General features: G+C 42.0%; 3 protein-coding genes across 8 annotated transcripts in view; all 3 read left to right on the top strand.

The window, feature by feature from the left end:
• The first annotated feature begins 1,091 nt into the window (after positions 1-1,091).
• On the top strand, positions 1,092-4,060 carry LOC133461630 (homeobox protein Hox-A7-like). Its single transcript, XM_061742755.1, has 2 exons — positions 1,092-1,973; positions 2,790-4,060. Exons 1-2 carry the CDS (start codon positions 1,610-1,612, stop codon positions 3,080-3,082), a joined length of 657 nt encoding a protein of 218 aa, XP_061598739.1. The 5' UTR covers positions 1,092-1,609; the 3' UTR covers positions 3,083-4,060.
• A 660-nt stretch (positions 4,061-4,720) lies between these two features.
• Positions 4,721-16,553, top strand: part of hoxa3a (homeobox A3a) — a 35,213-nt gene continuing 23,380 nt past the window's right edge. For 2 of the 6 annotated variants that reach the window (XM_061742749.1, XM_061742738.1), the window contains exon 1: positions 16,326-16,455. Coding sequence is in view for 3 of the 6 variants with exons in the window: in XM_061742747.1 (XP_061598731.1) it covers positions 16,441-16,455 (15 nt within the window). In the remaining 3 variants the exon portion in view is untranslated. Of the gene's footprint in view, positions 4,840-10,770; positions 10,917-16,325; positions 16,456-16,553 lie in introns of those variants that run through there. The other 4 variants (XM_061742747.1, XM_061742746.1, XM_061742748.1 and 1 more) reach the window with 4 other exon arrangements.
• Positions 7,043-10,114, top strand: hoxa5a (homeobox A5a). Its single transcript, XM_061742753.1, has 2 exons — positions 7,043-8,528; positions 9,142-10,114. Exons 1-2 carry the CDS (start codon positions 7,943-7,945, stop codon positions 9,390-9,392), a joined length of 837 nt encoding a protein of 278 aa, XP_061598737.1. The 5' UTR covers positions 7,043-7,942; the 3' UTR covers positions 9,393-10,114.

The raw sequence follows: 16,553 nt of genomic DNA, 5'->3' as shown, positions 1-16,553 counted from the left end.
TATCTATCTATCTATCTATCTATCTATCTATCTATCTATCTATCTATCTATCTATCTATCTATCTATCTATCTATCTATCTATCTATCTATCTATCTATCTATCTATCTATCTATCTATCTATCTATCTATCTATCTATCTATCTATCTATCTATCTGAGAGAGAGGGAGAGAGTGAGAGGGAGAAATCCCATAGAAGAGAGAGTTTCACACACTGAAACGTGGTAGGAATCTGAACACGCGTGCGCAGTGCAGTCCTCTCCCCCTGCAGTTCTCGGCAGTCCCCAGAGGGAGGCGACACTGCGTCATAACGTCACCCAACACTACTCCCAAATGAAGCCCCATCGGTGAAGAAACTGTAGCAGCATTTCAAGTCAAGGAAAATAATTTGACACTTTTTTGACGGTGTCGGTAAAGAAGCTGCCTGCCCTGTGGGCTTAAGGTGACGGTTCTTCCTCCAGGGAAGAATGAAGCAGATTTCTGGACGAATATGACTTCAGTATAGTGCAGTCACCGACGTCCTCCCTTTTATATGTGTTTCTCTGTTCATCCGTGTCTGATCCTTAAACCAAGAAAATCAAAAGAAAAAGAAATTAAAAACCAGATCTGCTCATATTTATTTGATAGGATGAAGCTGTTAAGATGATCAGGAAATTATTTCTCCCTTTGGTGCATCTATTAAGTTTACAATCCTTTTTCATTTCCAACTTCTATAAAAAAAATCTTTAAACAAGCTCAGTTAATAAAAACAACAACAACAATAATAATAATAATAATAATAATAATAATAATAATAATAATAATAATCATAATAATCATAATAATCATAATAATCATAATAATAGAATACATTAATATTGACAATTACTTTGTCTTATTATCCATGGATGTCATTAACAGTCAAGATAAATGTTTGAGCAACATATACTATTATTATTGTTACACATAAATTGTAATGATGATATTCCTTAAAACCTGTTTTTATTAGATATTATATTTAGTCACCATGTTCAAACCTCAAATGCAGTCACCTTATTCAAAATTCCTGATTATCCTTGGTTAGTATTTATTCAGAATATACTTCATCATTAAAAAAAATAAAACTAAAATCAAATTCTGTTGGAAAGTGTCTTCATCCCCTATTCTTTATTTACGTAAACGTGTAATAACGGCATATAGTTGTAGGCTATTTATGTAGATGACGGAGCAAAAGCATTTGAGGAATGTACATAAACTTAGAGGCATTTATCGGCCAGTTGTAGTTATCTCGGAACAAGTCTACTACAAGCGACGTAAAAGTATCAGTTTAATTCTACAAACGTATCTGCTTATCACTTGGAGTGTGTGAATTTCTCACACGTATGTTAACACGAATATGTGTGTAGCGTGTGTGAAGTGTTAATCCCACTCTGCAGTTGTGTGCCACTATATAACCCAGGCCCGCGCTGATTGGATGAGAGCGACCGGGCCGGAGTCACATGGGTTAGTTCTTTGGTCCAGAGTGAAAATGGGGTTTGGTGTAAATCTGGGGTGTATTGCTGTCATATATCACTCTACCTCGTAAAAACGACACTGAGGATTCTGGGCCAACAAATCAGAGAGGAAAAAATATGAGTTCTTATTATGTGGATGGTCTTCTTTGCAAATCTACAGCGGTTAGTTCCCTGTTCCCGAGTGTGGAGCGAGCTGCTTGCAGTATTGGACCCAGTGGAGACAACCACGGCTCGACTCGGACTGCGGCGGACATCGTGTTTGCGCCATCCCTCTCTGGAGTTTGCAGCGTCAATAATGCAGTTTACAGGAGTCACCCAGTGTTTAATGCGGCCAGTGAGCGGGGACCGGGAGCACACGTGCACTGCGGCCCGTTTGACCAGAACCGTGTGTTCTGCGAGGGCGGGTATCCTCCAGGACCGGGACCGCTCACTTCGCCGGCGGACAAGCGATACCGGATGTACCCCTGGATGCGGGCATCAGGTATGAGCTAATCCAATGCCCCAGAGTCAATACAAGACATAGTGATACACGCATCTGGGCCGTTAGTGGTTCGATTTATTTCTAGAAGCTCATTGCTGTTGCATGGAAAGAATCGTAAAATTTTTATTGCACAACTAATGAGTTCTGCAGCCGTAAATTCATTTGGCCAGCGCTTCTGTGTGTTCAGTATTCCAGAGACCTTGCCGCTGGGGGTTTTCTTTGCGCTCCTATTACTCTTACAGCCTCTTCTCCCCTTTGTGGTTGTAAAAGAGACCGGCCTGTTGTGTAAATCAGTTCTACTCTGCAGCTCCTTTCTGATTAAATCTGCTCTGCAGTGGAAAATTGAATTTTTCTGAAAACTTGAATCAATATGCAACACAATTACAGTCAGATGGATTTTAAGAAAATTAAACGTTGGCATTTTGCTACAGTTTTTTTTAAAGAGAAACGTGGGGGCTGTATTGCAATCACATGTGGCTCCTTTGGGGTGCAGAACATGGCTGGCTTTTAATTGGGAAGGCATGCAGAGTATGAGAGGAAGCCTGAGCCAACCACCCCAGCAGGACTAATTTAAATTGATGCAGACAAACATGTTAAATGTTTCAGTAAAGGGTTTGTGTGAAAAAATATGAGCCACAATTAAATGGCAACAACAAATGACACCCTGTTGTTTCCTGTTACATTTCTTTAATTACACCAACATCAGCAACAAGATCATTTATGGTCTATACTGTTACATAATTTGCGCATGCACGCACGCAGGCAAATATGTTTAAATTTCCAGTTTCAACAAATCGCTCGTCCTCTCCTGCACAGATCCGAACCGAAAGCGTGGCCGGCAGACCTACTCCAGGTACCAGACCCTGGAGCTGGAGAAGGAGTTCCACTTCAACCGGTACCTGACCCGCAGGCGGAGGATCGAGATAGCCCACGCCCTCTGCCTCTCCGAGAGACAGATCAAAATCTGGTTTCAGAACCGCAGGATGAAGTGGAAGAAGGACCACAAGGACGAGCCGAGTTCCGGGGAGAAGTGCGATGATATTCAGGCCGAATCTGACGCTGGAGACGCCGGAACCGCCGGCGTGGAGACACAAACCACTGGAAAATAACAACAGAGGCGGACAAGAAATTAGATGAAAGAAACACACTGTACAGAAGGATAATAAGGGATTTTATTTTTTAACATAACATAACACGCGTGCAATAAAAAAAGATTTAAACACTAATGAGGAATTTCAGTGATACACATTTAAACGCATAGACACTGTATTTAATAATCCAAAAGCTTATTAGATAATCTTTATTATATATTTTATATTTTGCAGCACATGCAGTCGTGTACTCGACTGTACTCAAGTCAACATTCCTTTAACAAAAACAAAAACTAACTAAAAAACTACCTAATACTTATATTCTAATATTCAAACACTGACATAAGAGGTTGAAAAATGAATCTTTAAAACACTGAAAATTTGAATATTTTCTCCAGATATGGTTATATATTTTAGAGTTAATAAATTCAGCGTTCAGTTGCGTTCAGCAAAGTTCAGTTTCTAAATACCTTTGACGACTGTGATTATTTAGGTGTTTAGGTGTACTTATCTTTGTGTTTAATTAGATTGTTTCACACACCTGCTGTCGAGTGTATTTAACCTTTACTACATGCGATGATTGACGGAAATGTGCTCGGTTTTGGATGCGCTCATGTAACCTACCTCAAATTCCTTGACAGAAAACATGCTTTTTATACCCTTAACGGGAACACAAATATAAAAGTGTCTCTTTGTACATGCAAACACCTTCAATTTTTGCCTCATATTTTCTTAAATGTTTATGAATAGCGCGAGGCTAATAAATGCATGCACTATTTATCAGGACACTGTATTTCAGTGTCGGCTGTAGTTTTCGCTGCCAGAGCCTAGATTATTTTAATCAAAAATGTAAGATTATATTGTGCTATTTTTGAGTTGATCATAGCACATTGGAGCAATATGTGAATAACTGACCTAACTATAAAGCAATCGTAAACCCATGGGTATGGTTTCAATCTGTAAATGAGCGTGTATAATAAAATGACTTTTGCCATGTTCGATATTTGCTCTTAATTCTGTGAAACCACAGCAATCACACCAACAGTATTTAGCAGTCAGGGGATACTCCGGTTCAAAGTGACCTTTATATGTATTGAGTGTGTTACAGTTCATGGTGAGGCTTTAAGTAAACAGTATGGAAGAAGAATGTGAACTATGAGGATGCGAGAACGGACAGGCAGCGGATGAAGGGAAATTGCTGTTGAACTCTGAGTTGCCTCTTCTCTCGGTAAGATGGCGCCTGATGGCGACCTCCCCCCTCCTTCTCTCCCTCCTCATCTCTCCCTCCAGTGCTGGGTCATAAATCCGTTGTTGTTTATGAAAATTTACAACACAGCGGCACAACTTTACGACGCACCTCGGCCTCCCATTGGCCACGGCGCGTCACGTGACGGGGCGCCATGAACATGAACTTTTTTATATATATAATTTCCAATAGCAGAATAGAGCAGCCTTTCATTAAACGGACTCGAGCTTCGTACGCTTCTTCTCACTGGCGATTTTCTTCATTTTCTGCACCACGCATCTCTCTTTTTCGGGGTTTGTTGTTTTTATTCGGTGTGGCCGAAGCCTACAGCGGGACATGACAGGATTACTTTGGCTCCTGACGCGTCTTGGCACGGCGAGTGGAAGGAGCCCCGGTGCGTCATTGACCCACGGGAGCCCCTGTTTCCGTCCGAGGACTCAGCTGGAGACTTTTTCTCCGTCACTGCCAGCCAGCACCTGCCCATTCCCTCCCCTTACCTCCTCTGTTTACATGCAGAAGCCGCCACAAGGTAGGACTGCTGCTTGTTAGCCGGTTGCATGAATTTACCCTTGATATGAATGAATTTTGGGAAACTGTTCAAGCAAATAATTATGTAAATAGTTCAATATTCCTGTGAAATTTTCTGAAAATGTTCAGTTTATGTTTTGGTTTTGAAATCGGGAATGCTTAAATGCTGCAGTCTCCATAATCAGGATGTTTAATATCCATCCGATCAGTCTGAAATAGAGACAGTTCGTTTCTGTAGATCTTAACCATGTATTTACAGTCATCTTTATTGTCTTACATTCTACCTGGACCTTATTTGATTGTTGTTTGATTTCAATGGGAGTGTAAAATCCAGCAAACCCACACATGCGCTCCCTGTCGCCCTCCTGTGGAGGAAATCACGCTATTGTGTCTGCAACTGTTTTTGCTGCAAATGGTCGTCAGACCGGATGACCTCTGCATGCGTTCACGTCGTTTGTTATTGAATGTCTTTTGCCTCATAATTGTGCATGGAGACCTTGTGTCCTACTGCATTGAATTAAAAGATTTTAAAGCAAAATTGAATAGAAAGATAAATAATCCTTTCTAAATACAAAGAAATGTTGTTGCAGATAGAATTTCAAGATACTCTGATTTTGTTCCAAAATGCCAAAATCTTTTTACTTTGTTGTTGCAAATATATGATTTTCCATTGTGGACATATTCTATATTTTTAAATGCTAAATATGTTCATATTTTTCAAATATCATCTGTACAGTGGTACATGCTTCAGTTATAGAAATATTTTTTCCTATCTGGCATGTTGCATATTTTAACAACCTTTCAAGTTTTGTTTATTTTTTACAATGAGTAATACGTGTATGCATGACCCTGTATATTACGGAGCAGTTATGTGAAAACTGATACCTCCGGGACATTCATGTGCAAGAGTCTGAGGGTCCCACCCTGGAACCCACCCACCCACCCTGACACGTCTTACAACCAGGCTTATCTCGACTCCTTAAATTTTCGTGGGAACTTTGTTGCCATTGGCCAGCCATAAATCAGCTGCTGTAGCACGACTGTTTCGCCAACACACACTGTGCAGAGGTCTGCCCCCTTTACTGGGCCCACTGCTACATTCACCCCTCTACAACACGGTGCCTTCTGGGGTTTCTTTTGCAGTAAAGGCCACACATACCTGGGACAGAACAAATAATTTCTCTGGCTCTTCTTGTCATAGCAACACAGGAATTGACTTGTGTTGAGGAAAACTGACTGCTCTGGGGAGGGGTGGGGGGTGCATGTGGAAGGAGCCAGAAGTTTCTGCCTTGGAGAGACGAAGGTGCCATAAAAATTCCACAAAGAGAAAACCAAACGGGGAGCGCCGGACGCCGCGCTTTATTGGGGCTTGCCCTGTCCCGAGGATCTGTGCTGCTGAGGGGGTTCTCATCTTTCTCACGGTCTCAGTTGGATAAAGTCGATAGTTTGTAAACACATCCTTAATAATTCGGGTTGAATGCAAAGTTGGATCTGCCCAGGTTTTTGAATGTAAGAAACAAAACAAAACAAAAAAAAACCTCAACAAAACAAACTCGGACAAGCAAAAAAAAAAACAAGCAAAAAAAACCCCTCCCACAGCTAGTTTACTTTTTAAATAAACCATTATACAATGTTTTGGCTTTATTATTTTCTAGAGGAATAATTATTTTTAGAGTCATAAATAGGCCTATAAAATGAGTTAGAAAACCACGATATTTTTTTCTTCTTTAAATGTCGAGTTACGAGAAACAAACATATCGAAATGCAAAAAATAAGCTGTTATTACAACATTTCCAAAATGTATGCTACTGACTGAATATTGCTTTTTTCCTTTGGCTATTTCAGAATCCTCGGTTTTATTTTGAATCTGCTATCAATGCATCAGTTTTTCAATAATTCCCTTAGTGTTTGTTTCTTTGAAACGCTACTGTGACAGAACAAAGCTGCGCGCTGTATCTCTCGGTTTCTCATAAAAAGTAATTGAATTTTGTTATCGATCTCAGCCTGACATCTCACGAACAAACATACACAATACCAGAGCTGTAACTTGGCAAAATTGACCGTTTTAAGTCAAAATGACGGAGCAGTCACCGCAGAATAACACCAAATTAACGTCGTGTTGAGCGCAAAGGCCCCTGCAAAGGCTTTCATCTAAATGTCGTTTGTTTTGCATCGTTAGATTTTAACCTGCTTATAAACGATATTCTTGTGCTCATATAAAGCTGTATATGTGGCAGTAAATTTTTCAGAGTGGCTTAAAAGACAGGACTTGGACTGCATCCTCTGTCGGATAATTCCATGTTGTCGTGTTTCGCCTCCATCTTCCTGCCTCCAAGTATTTGTTCTTTCCCTTTTTCACAAGGCGCCTTTCACTTATTAAATAATTATCAGAAAAAAAAGTGTGAAAACAACGCTAAACTGTTCTAAATGTACTTTTATCCTATTAACTACAAAGGCTATTTACATCCACCGTCCATCAGAACATGCATTACATACTCTGATCAAATCATTTCTGTGACTATATGACTGCAGAGATGCTCTCAGCATGTCATGTGTTGTATTGTTTAGGAGCCTGTTGTGTGCTCTTTTTTTTTTCTTTCTTTCTTTTTTTTTTTTTTGCCGCAATGGCAGTTAACCTCTGAATGACCCCGCGCGGAGCTCACGCCTCTGAGTGCGCCGCAGACGCGCAGTGCAACAGTTGCGCCAGAGGATGGCGCACGGCGACAGTGGAAAAGTGCACAGCCCTTCCTCCGACTTCTGCCGACGCGAGAGCGCTGGGAGGCGCGCGCCCCTCACATCCCACCCAGTATTTCCTACGTGCGCGAGTTTACCTCTGGAGGTCACCAAGCAGGATTTACGACTGGTCAACAAAAGCACGTGATTCTCCGCCGTACCCCATATTTGGGTGCCTACGTAAGAGAGAATCAAGTCCATGTCCCACTCATTTCCATAATTCATCATAAATTGTGCAAGGGGTGCTATAGGACGCGCTAAAGCATAAGAGACACAAATCAAGAGCACAGGTTTATGCTATTTACTTCATAAAATAATAATAAACAACAACAACAAAACCTGCAACGAGAAAACGGAGTAACTGTCAACAAATGAGCTCCTATTTTGTGAACTCATTCTGCGGTCGCTATCCCAATGGCGCGGACTTCCAGTTACATAATTATGGAGACCATAGTACGGCAAACGAGCAATACAGAGACTCAACAGCGATGCATTCCAGCAGGTACGGCTATGGCTACAACGGGATGGACTTAACAGTTGGACGGACCAATACTGGACACTTTGTGGGGAACGAGCGGACCACGGGCTACTCCCCGAGCCACTCAGCGCCGACGACACCCTCCGTGGAGCCTGTCAGATACAGCCAGCCCGCGAGCAGCACCGGGACCTCGTCTCTGTCACCCCCACCTGACCCTCTTCCCTGCTCCTCGGTGGCCAGCAGCTCGTCCCCGGTCACCGAGACTCAACCCCAGCACAGAGCCGCGAAGAACTCCATAGGCAGCCCGTGCTCCAGCGCCAACGGAGGCGCGCTGCTGCTCAGCCGGGACTGCGCGTCCAAAGCTTCCCCCCTGGAGGAGGAGAAGCCGGCGGGAAGCGCACCCACCACTCCGCAGAATGCCAGCGACTCAACGCAGCCTCAGATATACCCGTGGATGAGAAAACTGCACATTAGCCACGGTAAAGTGCTCGGTCTAATGACACGCTATAGATTTTGTGTCCACATAATTAAGATCTTGTGGTTAGTTATTTGGATACTTTTGCAATGTACAATACAAGTATGGCAATTTAGACTAATTTGCATGATATTACTGCAGTTTGAAAGGCACACAAATTGTAAATTGACGAAAAAGTCATGCGCCAAATGGCCAAATGCGCCTCTCACCTGTTTGGTATATTTGGGTTCAACAGAACTGTTGAGCAGGTACGAGACAACAATACTACGTCACATTATACTAAAATTGTATCAGTTTTTGGTATATGCATGGTGTATGTGTCACTATATTGATTGGTAATCTCCAAACAGAATGATCTTATTTAATTTTCGCTTGTGTCGCTATGTGCAAAAGAATAGATGTACAAGCCAGTTATTTTTTGTTGTGTGCAGTTACCATTTAAAACACACTAACAGGTCAAATTTGAACCTATTCAAAACGAAAGTATTGATTAAAACAAACTCACAGCCTTATAGGTAGCTGGAAATGTGTTAAAATAAGTTGTTGCACTATCCTTTCATTTTTACAATTTACTTGTACTGTATCTGATGTGTTATTTCTCCCACTATATGATCCAGATTTATCCGGACCAGAAGGTAAAAGAGCCAGAACTGCGTACACTCGGTATCAGACCCTGGAGCTGGAAAAGGAGTTCCACTTCAACCGGTACCTGACACGCAGGCGGAGGATCGAGATAGCCCACGCCCTCTGCCTCTCAGAGAGACAGATCAAAATCTGGTTTCAGAACCGCAGGATGAAGTGGAAGAAGGACAACAAACTGAAAAGCATGAGCATGGCGGCTGCAGGCGGGGGAGCCTACAGGCCTTGATATTTACACTTTTACAACCGGTAAAAAAGCACGATTTAAGATTAAAAAAAAATAAAAAATGAATAAATCAAAGGTTGTCATAACGACTTGTTGTCCTTTTGAAGATAAAAAAGAGCGCAGAGACTTGTTGACGGGGTGTGAGCGGGACAGGAGGGCACAGCACCTTCTGTGTGCCCAACAACAGCCCCACTATATTCCTAAATACCCTCTCCTTTATATTCTCAACGTGTTAATGCTTATATGAGCAAAAATGCATCATGTACAGTTCTGTTTAGATTTAGTGCAAAAAATAAACAAATAAAAATAAATGTTTGTTTAAATTATTTCCTGTTCAGATGAAAAAAAAATGAAACGAAAACAAAAAAAGCTTGAAGAACTACCGCGAACAAGCCCAGTAAACTGTGTATGCACTCAATAACAGCTTAATAGAGGGATTGTGTTTAGCCTGTTTTTATCTGTATGTATTGTATATGTATATGTATTTATTTGTTTGATGTATTGTACCAACTTGTCAGAAAACTTGCTTCCAAAAGTAGAACCAGCAGATAAGCCTTGTGTGGTCATTGTGTGCGTTGTGAACACATGTATGGACAGAGGTGCCGCCTCACCCTTGTGCGTACAATAGCCGTGCCTTGTTTTCTTTGTTTTTCGCAGGAGTGTAATGTTTGAGTTGCTCACCTGGGCGCAGCATCTTAGTAAAAATAAAACGTGTTTCGTCTCTGCTTTCTTTCGCTGTCTTTACGTGGAAGATCCCACGGTAAACCATCATGCCCTTATGTGTATAACTCCATCGTGATGAGCTTTTTGTAAATGTTTTTCAAAGACTGGAAGTCTATGCTACGGTGATCATGGTGGTGATTATGGCTGTGAAAGGCCGTGATAATAAACTTTTTACTGGAATGGTAACATCACAGTGAGTTTCTCTGAGCTTGATTTGCGCCCCTTGCTGTTTAGGACAGTCAATCTGCAAAAGTCTGCACGAGCTATCCAGAAGTGGAAAAGCTTCCTCGAGTTAAATCTGCTTGAATTCAACAGGTCCCTTTGAATGAAAGCTTTTACTCACCTTGCCCTGGTGCTTTGGGGGGGGAGGGGGCTCTGGGGGTCCACTAACAGGCTTCAGGGCCCGAGAGTCCCCTTGCGCACACACTCCTGAGCCATTCCCGGGGAATTAGCTTTACTTTTCTAGCTGTAAACTTTATTAGGGCCGATTCTGGCTCTCTGACATTTAGGTGCTAAATGAATGGGGGTTTTGTCTATGAATTAGATCGTAAAAATCATCCGGAGAGCGGCCAGATAGGCTCACTGGCCATAAACGGTCACGTGGTAGCCATTAAAGTAAGTTTTATGGTTTTGGGGAGTTGACAGTATATTGCACATAACATATAATCGCACTGGCGGCGAAGCTTCGTCTGACTCTCTCTTTCCAGGCGGTAAGAGTTACTTGACCGGTGCAGACCTTTTCTATTGCTTAGCCTTCCCCAATGTGGACGGGACGCTCTCCAGGAAAGCGGCCAGGGTCTCTGGGTAAGTTCTTACATATTAACCGGTAGCCTGAGAACAGCCATGCCTTCTTAAACAGCCGTATTATTGTACTCTTGCTCCATCTATCCGTCCCTATTAGTCCATTACACTAATTTGTCAGTTGTGGAGGGCTGGATACTGGTCTCGGCAGATGTTGCGCAGGGTTGGGTCCGGCTCGTGGCTATTTAATTGCTTCCTTCCCCGCATAACTTGTTTCCCTCCATCTGCGGTGTAACTCATAATCCATTTTTACATGTTGGATAATCATCTCTGTGTCCATTTCCACCCCCACTAACTTGTCGTTTTATTATATTGGAGAAGTCACAGACCGTGGGCCAGAAAGTTTCCGAGAGGCTGCAGCAGAGTGGAGTTTGTAGATTTCCTTGATAAAGTCGAGCACCAACGCAGGCCCTGCAGATTTACAGGGAGCAATCTTTGATTGGCTTCCGTGTGAAAGTTGGCTTTTTGTGGGATTGTTGGAATAGCCTTGTAAAAGTTGTAATAAGTTCTGCGACAAGCCCCTGCGTGCGCGCCACATGTTGTGTGTAATGGCTGTAGACTTAAAGGCTGGCTTTAAACAGTGTCAAGTAAACACAACACGGGAATAAACAGCAGCAGGGAAACATTTAAAAGGAATTCCGTTTTGTGTCAACCGAGTCTTTTTGTGTTTGGGGGTTGAAAAGTTCAAACGACCTCTGAGACACTCTCGCTTCGTGGTAACCTCTTGCTCGACTGCAACAGGAAAACGGGTTCAAATTGCATGATTTGAAAATGAACTCATAACTTCTTTGTGAAGAAATTAATCTTTTGTATATATTTTTTGTCTTTGGTTTCTCGAGTTAATCGTCTCAACGCTCCCCAATAATTTGAAACGATATCCACATCTGGCCGAGAACGTCCCAGAATATTTAGAAAAATAAATCAAAATAGAAAAATGTAAAAAGTAAGGGGGAAAATAAAAATCATGTGTGAGATTTGGCAACAAATATCCAAATAAACCATATATTTCTGATCATGTTTCCTGACTGAATGTGGGAAAGGCTACTGTGCGTCTGACTAAATGCCCGAAATAAGGTTTTATTTCGGTGCAAAGGCCTTCTACGCACTGTTTTTTAAAACTGTACTCCAAAAAGAATAAATTATATTCACTTCATATACACAAAGATCTGCTTCTATTGCATAGGAATGAAATGTAAAAATTTGGTACACATTTCGTGAACTGGAGGAGAGTTGGGATTTTTTCCCCGCACTGATTTTATGAATTCCCGTTTTATCTTCTTATCATAAAGAAAACACAACTTAACTCCAATTATTGAAACATACATTGATTAAACCTCTACACGCATCGCTTAACAAACCCACAGAGTTAGGTAAGCCAGTCAAGCTTAGAAATATACACATTTACAGTTTTTTTCTTTGGACACATTGAATATAAACCAGGACGTTCCGAGACTGCGGATATTTGGAACTGAAAACCTTTTCCAATATTTCAAAAGGAGACATTTGGACAGGGCCCCATGTGCGGCGCGCTGCCAGGCAGATAGAGAGGGGAGCGCGGCGCAGGTTCATGTGGAGGTCAGCCACAACACCAAGATAAATCTGCATCCTCTCAGAGCCACCAGCAGAGCTCGCTTTAGGCCAAGTTCACTGTCATCCTGCCGCATGGAGAGCGAGGAAAAAAAAACCCGCACGTCCACGGTAGAGCAAATGCGCGTGCGTGCTCGACGTTAATGGCACATTTGCCTGTCGTTGCCTATAAGCACAATACATTAATGAAGTTATGGAAGGACGGAGAGCATGTGGGGAGAAATACCGTCTGAGCACAGGAGAGGGAGTGAAACTTGGAGTGTTGTCCTCAACAAAGACTTTCATCTGCTTGGGTATTCTGGCTTTAATTCAGGATTTGCATATTTTAGTTCCTGCCAGTCTTGAGTTGGAACTCATTTCCAGATTGATTTCTCCCCCCTCCGTCCCTTGAAACATCACCAACTACGCAATTGCATTTTAAGTCATGTGCTGGCATCCTTTGGTCTTATCAAATTTCCGTCGATGATCCTCGTGATGGCAAAGAGATGTACACATTGTTAGAATCAACTTTTCGTTTCTGGGGAGGTGAGATTAGGGGGGGGGTTGGAGGCGAAATGATATCCTTCTGGACTGGGACTGATGAGAGCAAGATAGCAGCAGAAGAGGAGGAAAAATTGGGGTCAAAAGTTTACTCAGCGAGCAAGTCTCCGTCATCTGTTCACTCGGAGCTTGATGCCAGCCTTATAATGGCGATCTTGACTCTCCACACAAAAGACAGAATAGCTTTGCATTACATATGTTGCACCGTGCACTCCAGGTGAACCCTGTAAGCGCAGTGACCCCGCGTTAGGGACCCGGGAGAGGGGGGGGGGGCACCCCTTCCAACCGACCCCCAGCAACAAGATTGAGTGGCTGGCGTTTTATTAGGGCGGTTGATTGGTGAATTTCCTTTGAATAAATTGCATTTGATATGTTTAGGGACGGGGGCAAAATTTGCATTTTGAGGATTGATACTCTCGACCCGGTCACAGGGTAATGGGAAGGCCCACATCCCCCCCACCCCCCACCAAACCCCAAAGATCCTTTAAAAAACATTTAGCGCCTCTCTTCCTGATCAGCTGAATAGGATCCTTTAAAAAAAAACGAAACCGCACAGATGCGTTTTATTCTGATGAAACCGCTTTAAAAATCAATATTTGGAGTAAGATATTCTTCATGCTTTTCATAGAAACGGACCGCTTTCCAAAAAGCCGACCTCTATCCTTAGAACAAGTTAAAATTTTGAAGCTTTTCATCTAGTTCGAATGAAATACTAAAGGGATATTTTAGAATTTTTCAAAAAAAGAAAAAAATCGCCGCCCAGAAAATAACGATTTTGTTAAATTTTGTTAAAAAAATAAACATTTCTTCTCCAGCTTTTAAACAAAACATATTTAAGAACTCTATCTGACATGCACTTGTAAACAAGAAATAAAAAATATAATAATAAGCATGGTTTCTCTAAAGAGCCTCCAGAACTTGTGGTCGTATTTCGAAATAGGGAACTTCTATTGTCCGTTTAACGTGAAATGTACAGAAAATAAACATTTTCCTAGAAGTGAATCGGAACAAACTCTTCATTCAGCATTTGTATTGTATTTGTATGTATCTAATAAAGTATTAGTTTGTTACATTTGCTGCTGTTTTATCAAATCCAAATCTTCGCATTTAAACAAAAATGTTTGAAAACGAATCAAAGAACTAGTAAGTATCCCAAGATTTAATTTATCTCAAAAATGAAAATGAACATATGTTTAATGAGGACTGTTCTCCCAGTTCGTTCAAATTGTGAAACGTGTTGCAATCTTTCCATAAATAAGACAAATATTTCATCCACTGATGCAACCATTCAGGTCGATTTGTTTGCTGTATCTCGCCTTGAAAGTGCACGATCATTTTACTATAAAAACCATGCATGTGAGTGTTAAAACACCTACGTGGGGCAGTTGTATGCATGGATTTTCATTCCTGGTTTGCATCAGGCGCAGAGCTGTTGCCTGAAATGCAAATAATCTCTCACTCCGGGTGCACGCATGCAGGGGGAAAGATGTACACGCGTTCTCTGAAGGACGTCTGGTTGCTTTTGTTCAGTTTTTACTCAAGTCTTTCGGTGTCCAATCAAAGTTAACAGCTACAAAGAGAAGTTAGCACTTTTAATAATCTTTAATACATTGTATAAATCATTCCAGTTTCACGAAGTGTTATTCTGCCTGTGACAAAGAAGTGATAAAATTATGAAAACGCATGGCACGCTGTGTACAAAATAAATGCTTTATCGTCCTTTTTGATTTAAACACAATATTTCCTTTTAGGGATGACATATTTCCCCTTATTTTAGCAGCACATCTTGAATGCTGATAGATTTTTTTCTACACTTGCCGTCATCCAGAGCTCCATACAGACAGGAGACCTTGTGAAAGCCATCTGCAATCTGTCACCATCGTCACAGCACTTCTCTGATAATCTAAATTTACAGTAAACTGTCAGCATGATCTATGTTGGTTAACTGGACCTTCACTTCACAGTGTATGCGCATAGAGCAAACACCCTCTTCTGGGCTGGCTGTTGGAAATTTCAACAGAATAAGCTCTCAGCGGTTCCCTTTTCTGCAGCAAAATAGGCTTTGAGGTAATCAGATAATTATGGCGCAAATTGGCTTAGATTTGCTTCTGTAAAGCCTACCATTACATCTAGTCCACTAGTTAGATCATTTTGCTGCATTTCGGCATGACATTTCCAGATGCTTTTTCACTTTTAGCACGCAGGGTTATTCTGCAGGCCTGTGCAGATAGCAGGCTTTTATCTGAAGGGATTTTCTGTTGCATTAAATCCCCCTCCCTTTGTGATAATACGATTTTAATAAAGTTACTCAGTTAAATATTAAAGCACATCAGCAACAAGTAGAATGACCCGTAAAACAGCAGCAGCTATTCAAGCAGGGATAACTCACTCTAAGTGGATAAGAGCCAAGATGACCATGCCCATATTTATGCAGGACCTTTATATAATAGATAGCCAGCAGAGTGCGAATTTAGATATCATGTGAAGTCGTCTTACCGGCTGACATTATGCTGACATATTGCCTCTCAGGTGGTCCCCTGGCCATACGGATACAGTGAATCTGCAGCGGAAAGTATATCAGCTGCCATTTACAATGAGTTAGGTGAGGAGACGCCTGCATAGATACGCAACAGCTGTGCGGCTCACAGTAACGCTGTGCTAACACGAAGAGGATCAAGAGCAAAGAGCGAGGCCTGCTTGATCTCGATCGTTCTCATCCAAAATCAACAAGTTCAGGGATGAAAATGAGCAGCGTGAAAATTAAAATGAAACGTCCCGCCAATAAATCCTCACTTTTCCACACAAGCATATTTTTCTCTCTTAGCAGCAGATCAACACCTCAGCGTCTTAGATAGTTGGAGGTCTTGTGCACTTTTTATTTCCAATCCTCTGTGGATCCTTGCGGGGTGCTGACCCGCGCTAAGTGACCCCCCTCCCTCCCCTCCATCTCTTCAGAGTTGAACAGAGCCTTCAAAAACTGAAGTCCAAGGCCGAGGTGAACCCCAGGTCACCGCGTCTAACAGATATGAAAATGTCGCCTCTTTGGGAAAAAAAGGGGGGCACGCCTTGTTGTTTAACAAAGACTGTCAATGGGCAAGATTAATCAGAAACAAAATGGAAACGGTGTCACTTCGGGGTCAGGCAGAAGTTATCTCTGTGTAGGGGAGCGAAAAGAATAGGGAGGGTGACCTGACCAGAAAAAGGGGAGAGAGAAAGAAAGAAAAAGGAGAGAAAAGAAAGCTTTCAATAATATTTCCGTAAGTTTGGCCCCTTGTTTCTTCTTGCAGAGGCCTTGCGGAGGTGAACAGTGTGGCTGGGCTTTATGAGGAGCTGCCAGGGACCACGGATACAGTGTCCACCTCAGATATGGAGGGGAAGCTGGAGCTGGACGTGATGCCTGATGGCGAGGAACACGGTCAGAGACTTTTAGATTGTCTACTTATCAACATGTAGCTGCACAAAATGTGTGTGAGGTTTTGTTTTATGCTCCACTGAAATATGTGAGTAAGAAAA

The sequence above is a fragment of the Cololabis saira genome, chromosome 15 (genome assembly GCF_033807715.1).
Source record: "Cololabis saira isolate AMF1-May2022 chromosome 15, fColSai1.1, whole genome shotgun sequence".
NCBI classification, from domain to species: Eukaryota; Metazoa; Chordata; class Actinopteri; order Beloniformes; family Belonidae; genus Cololabis; species Cololabis saira.
This window is presented reverse-complemented; position numbering and strand designations above follow the sequence as displayed.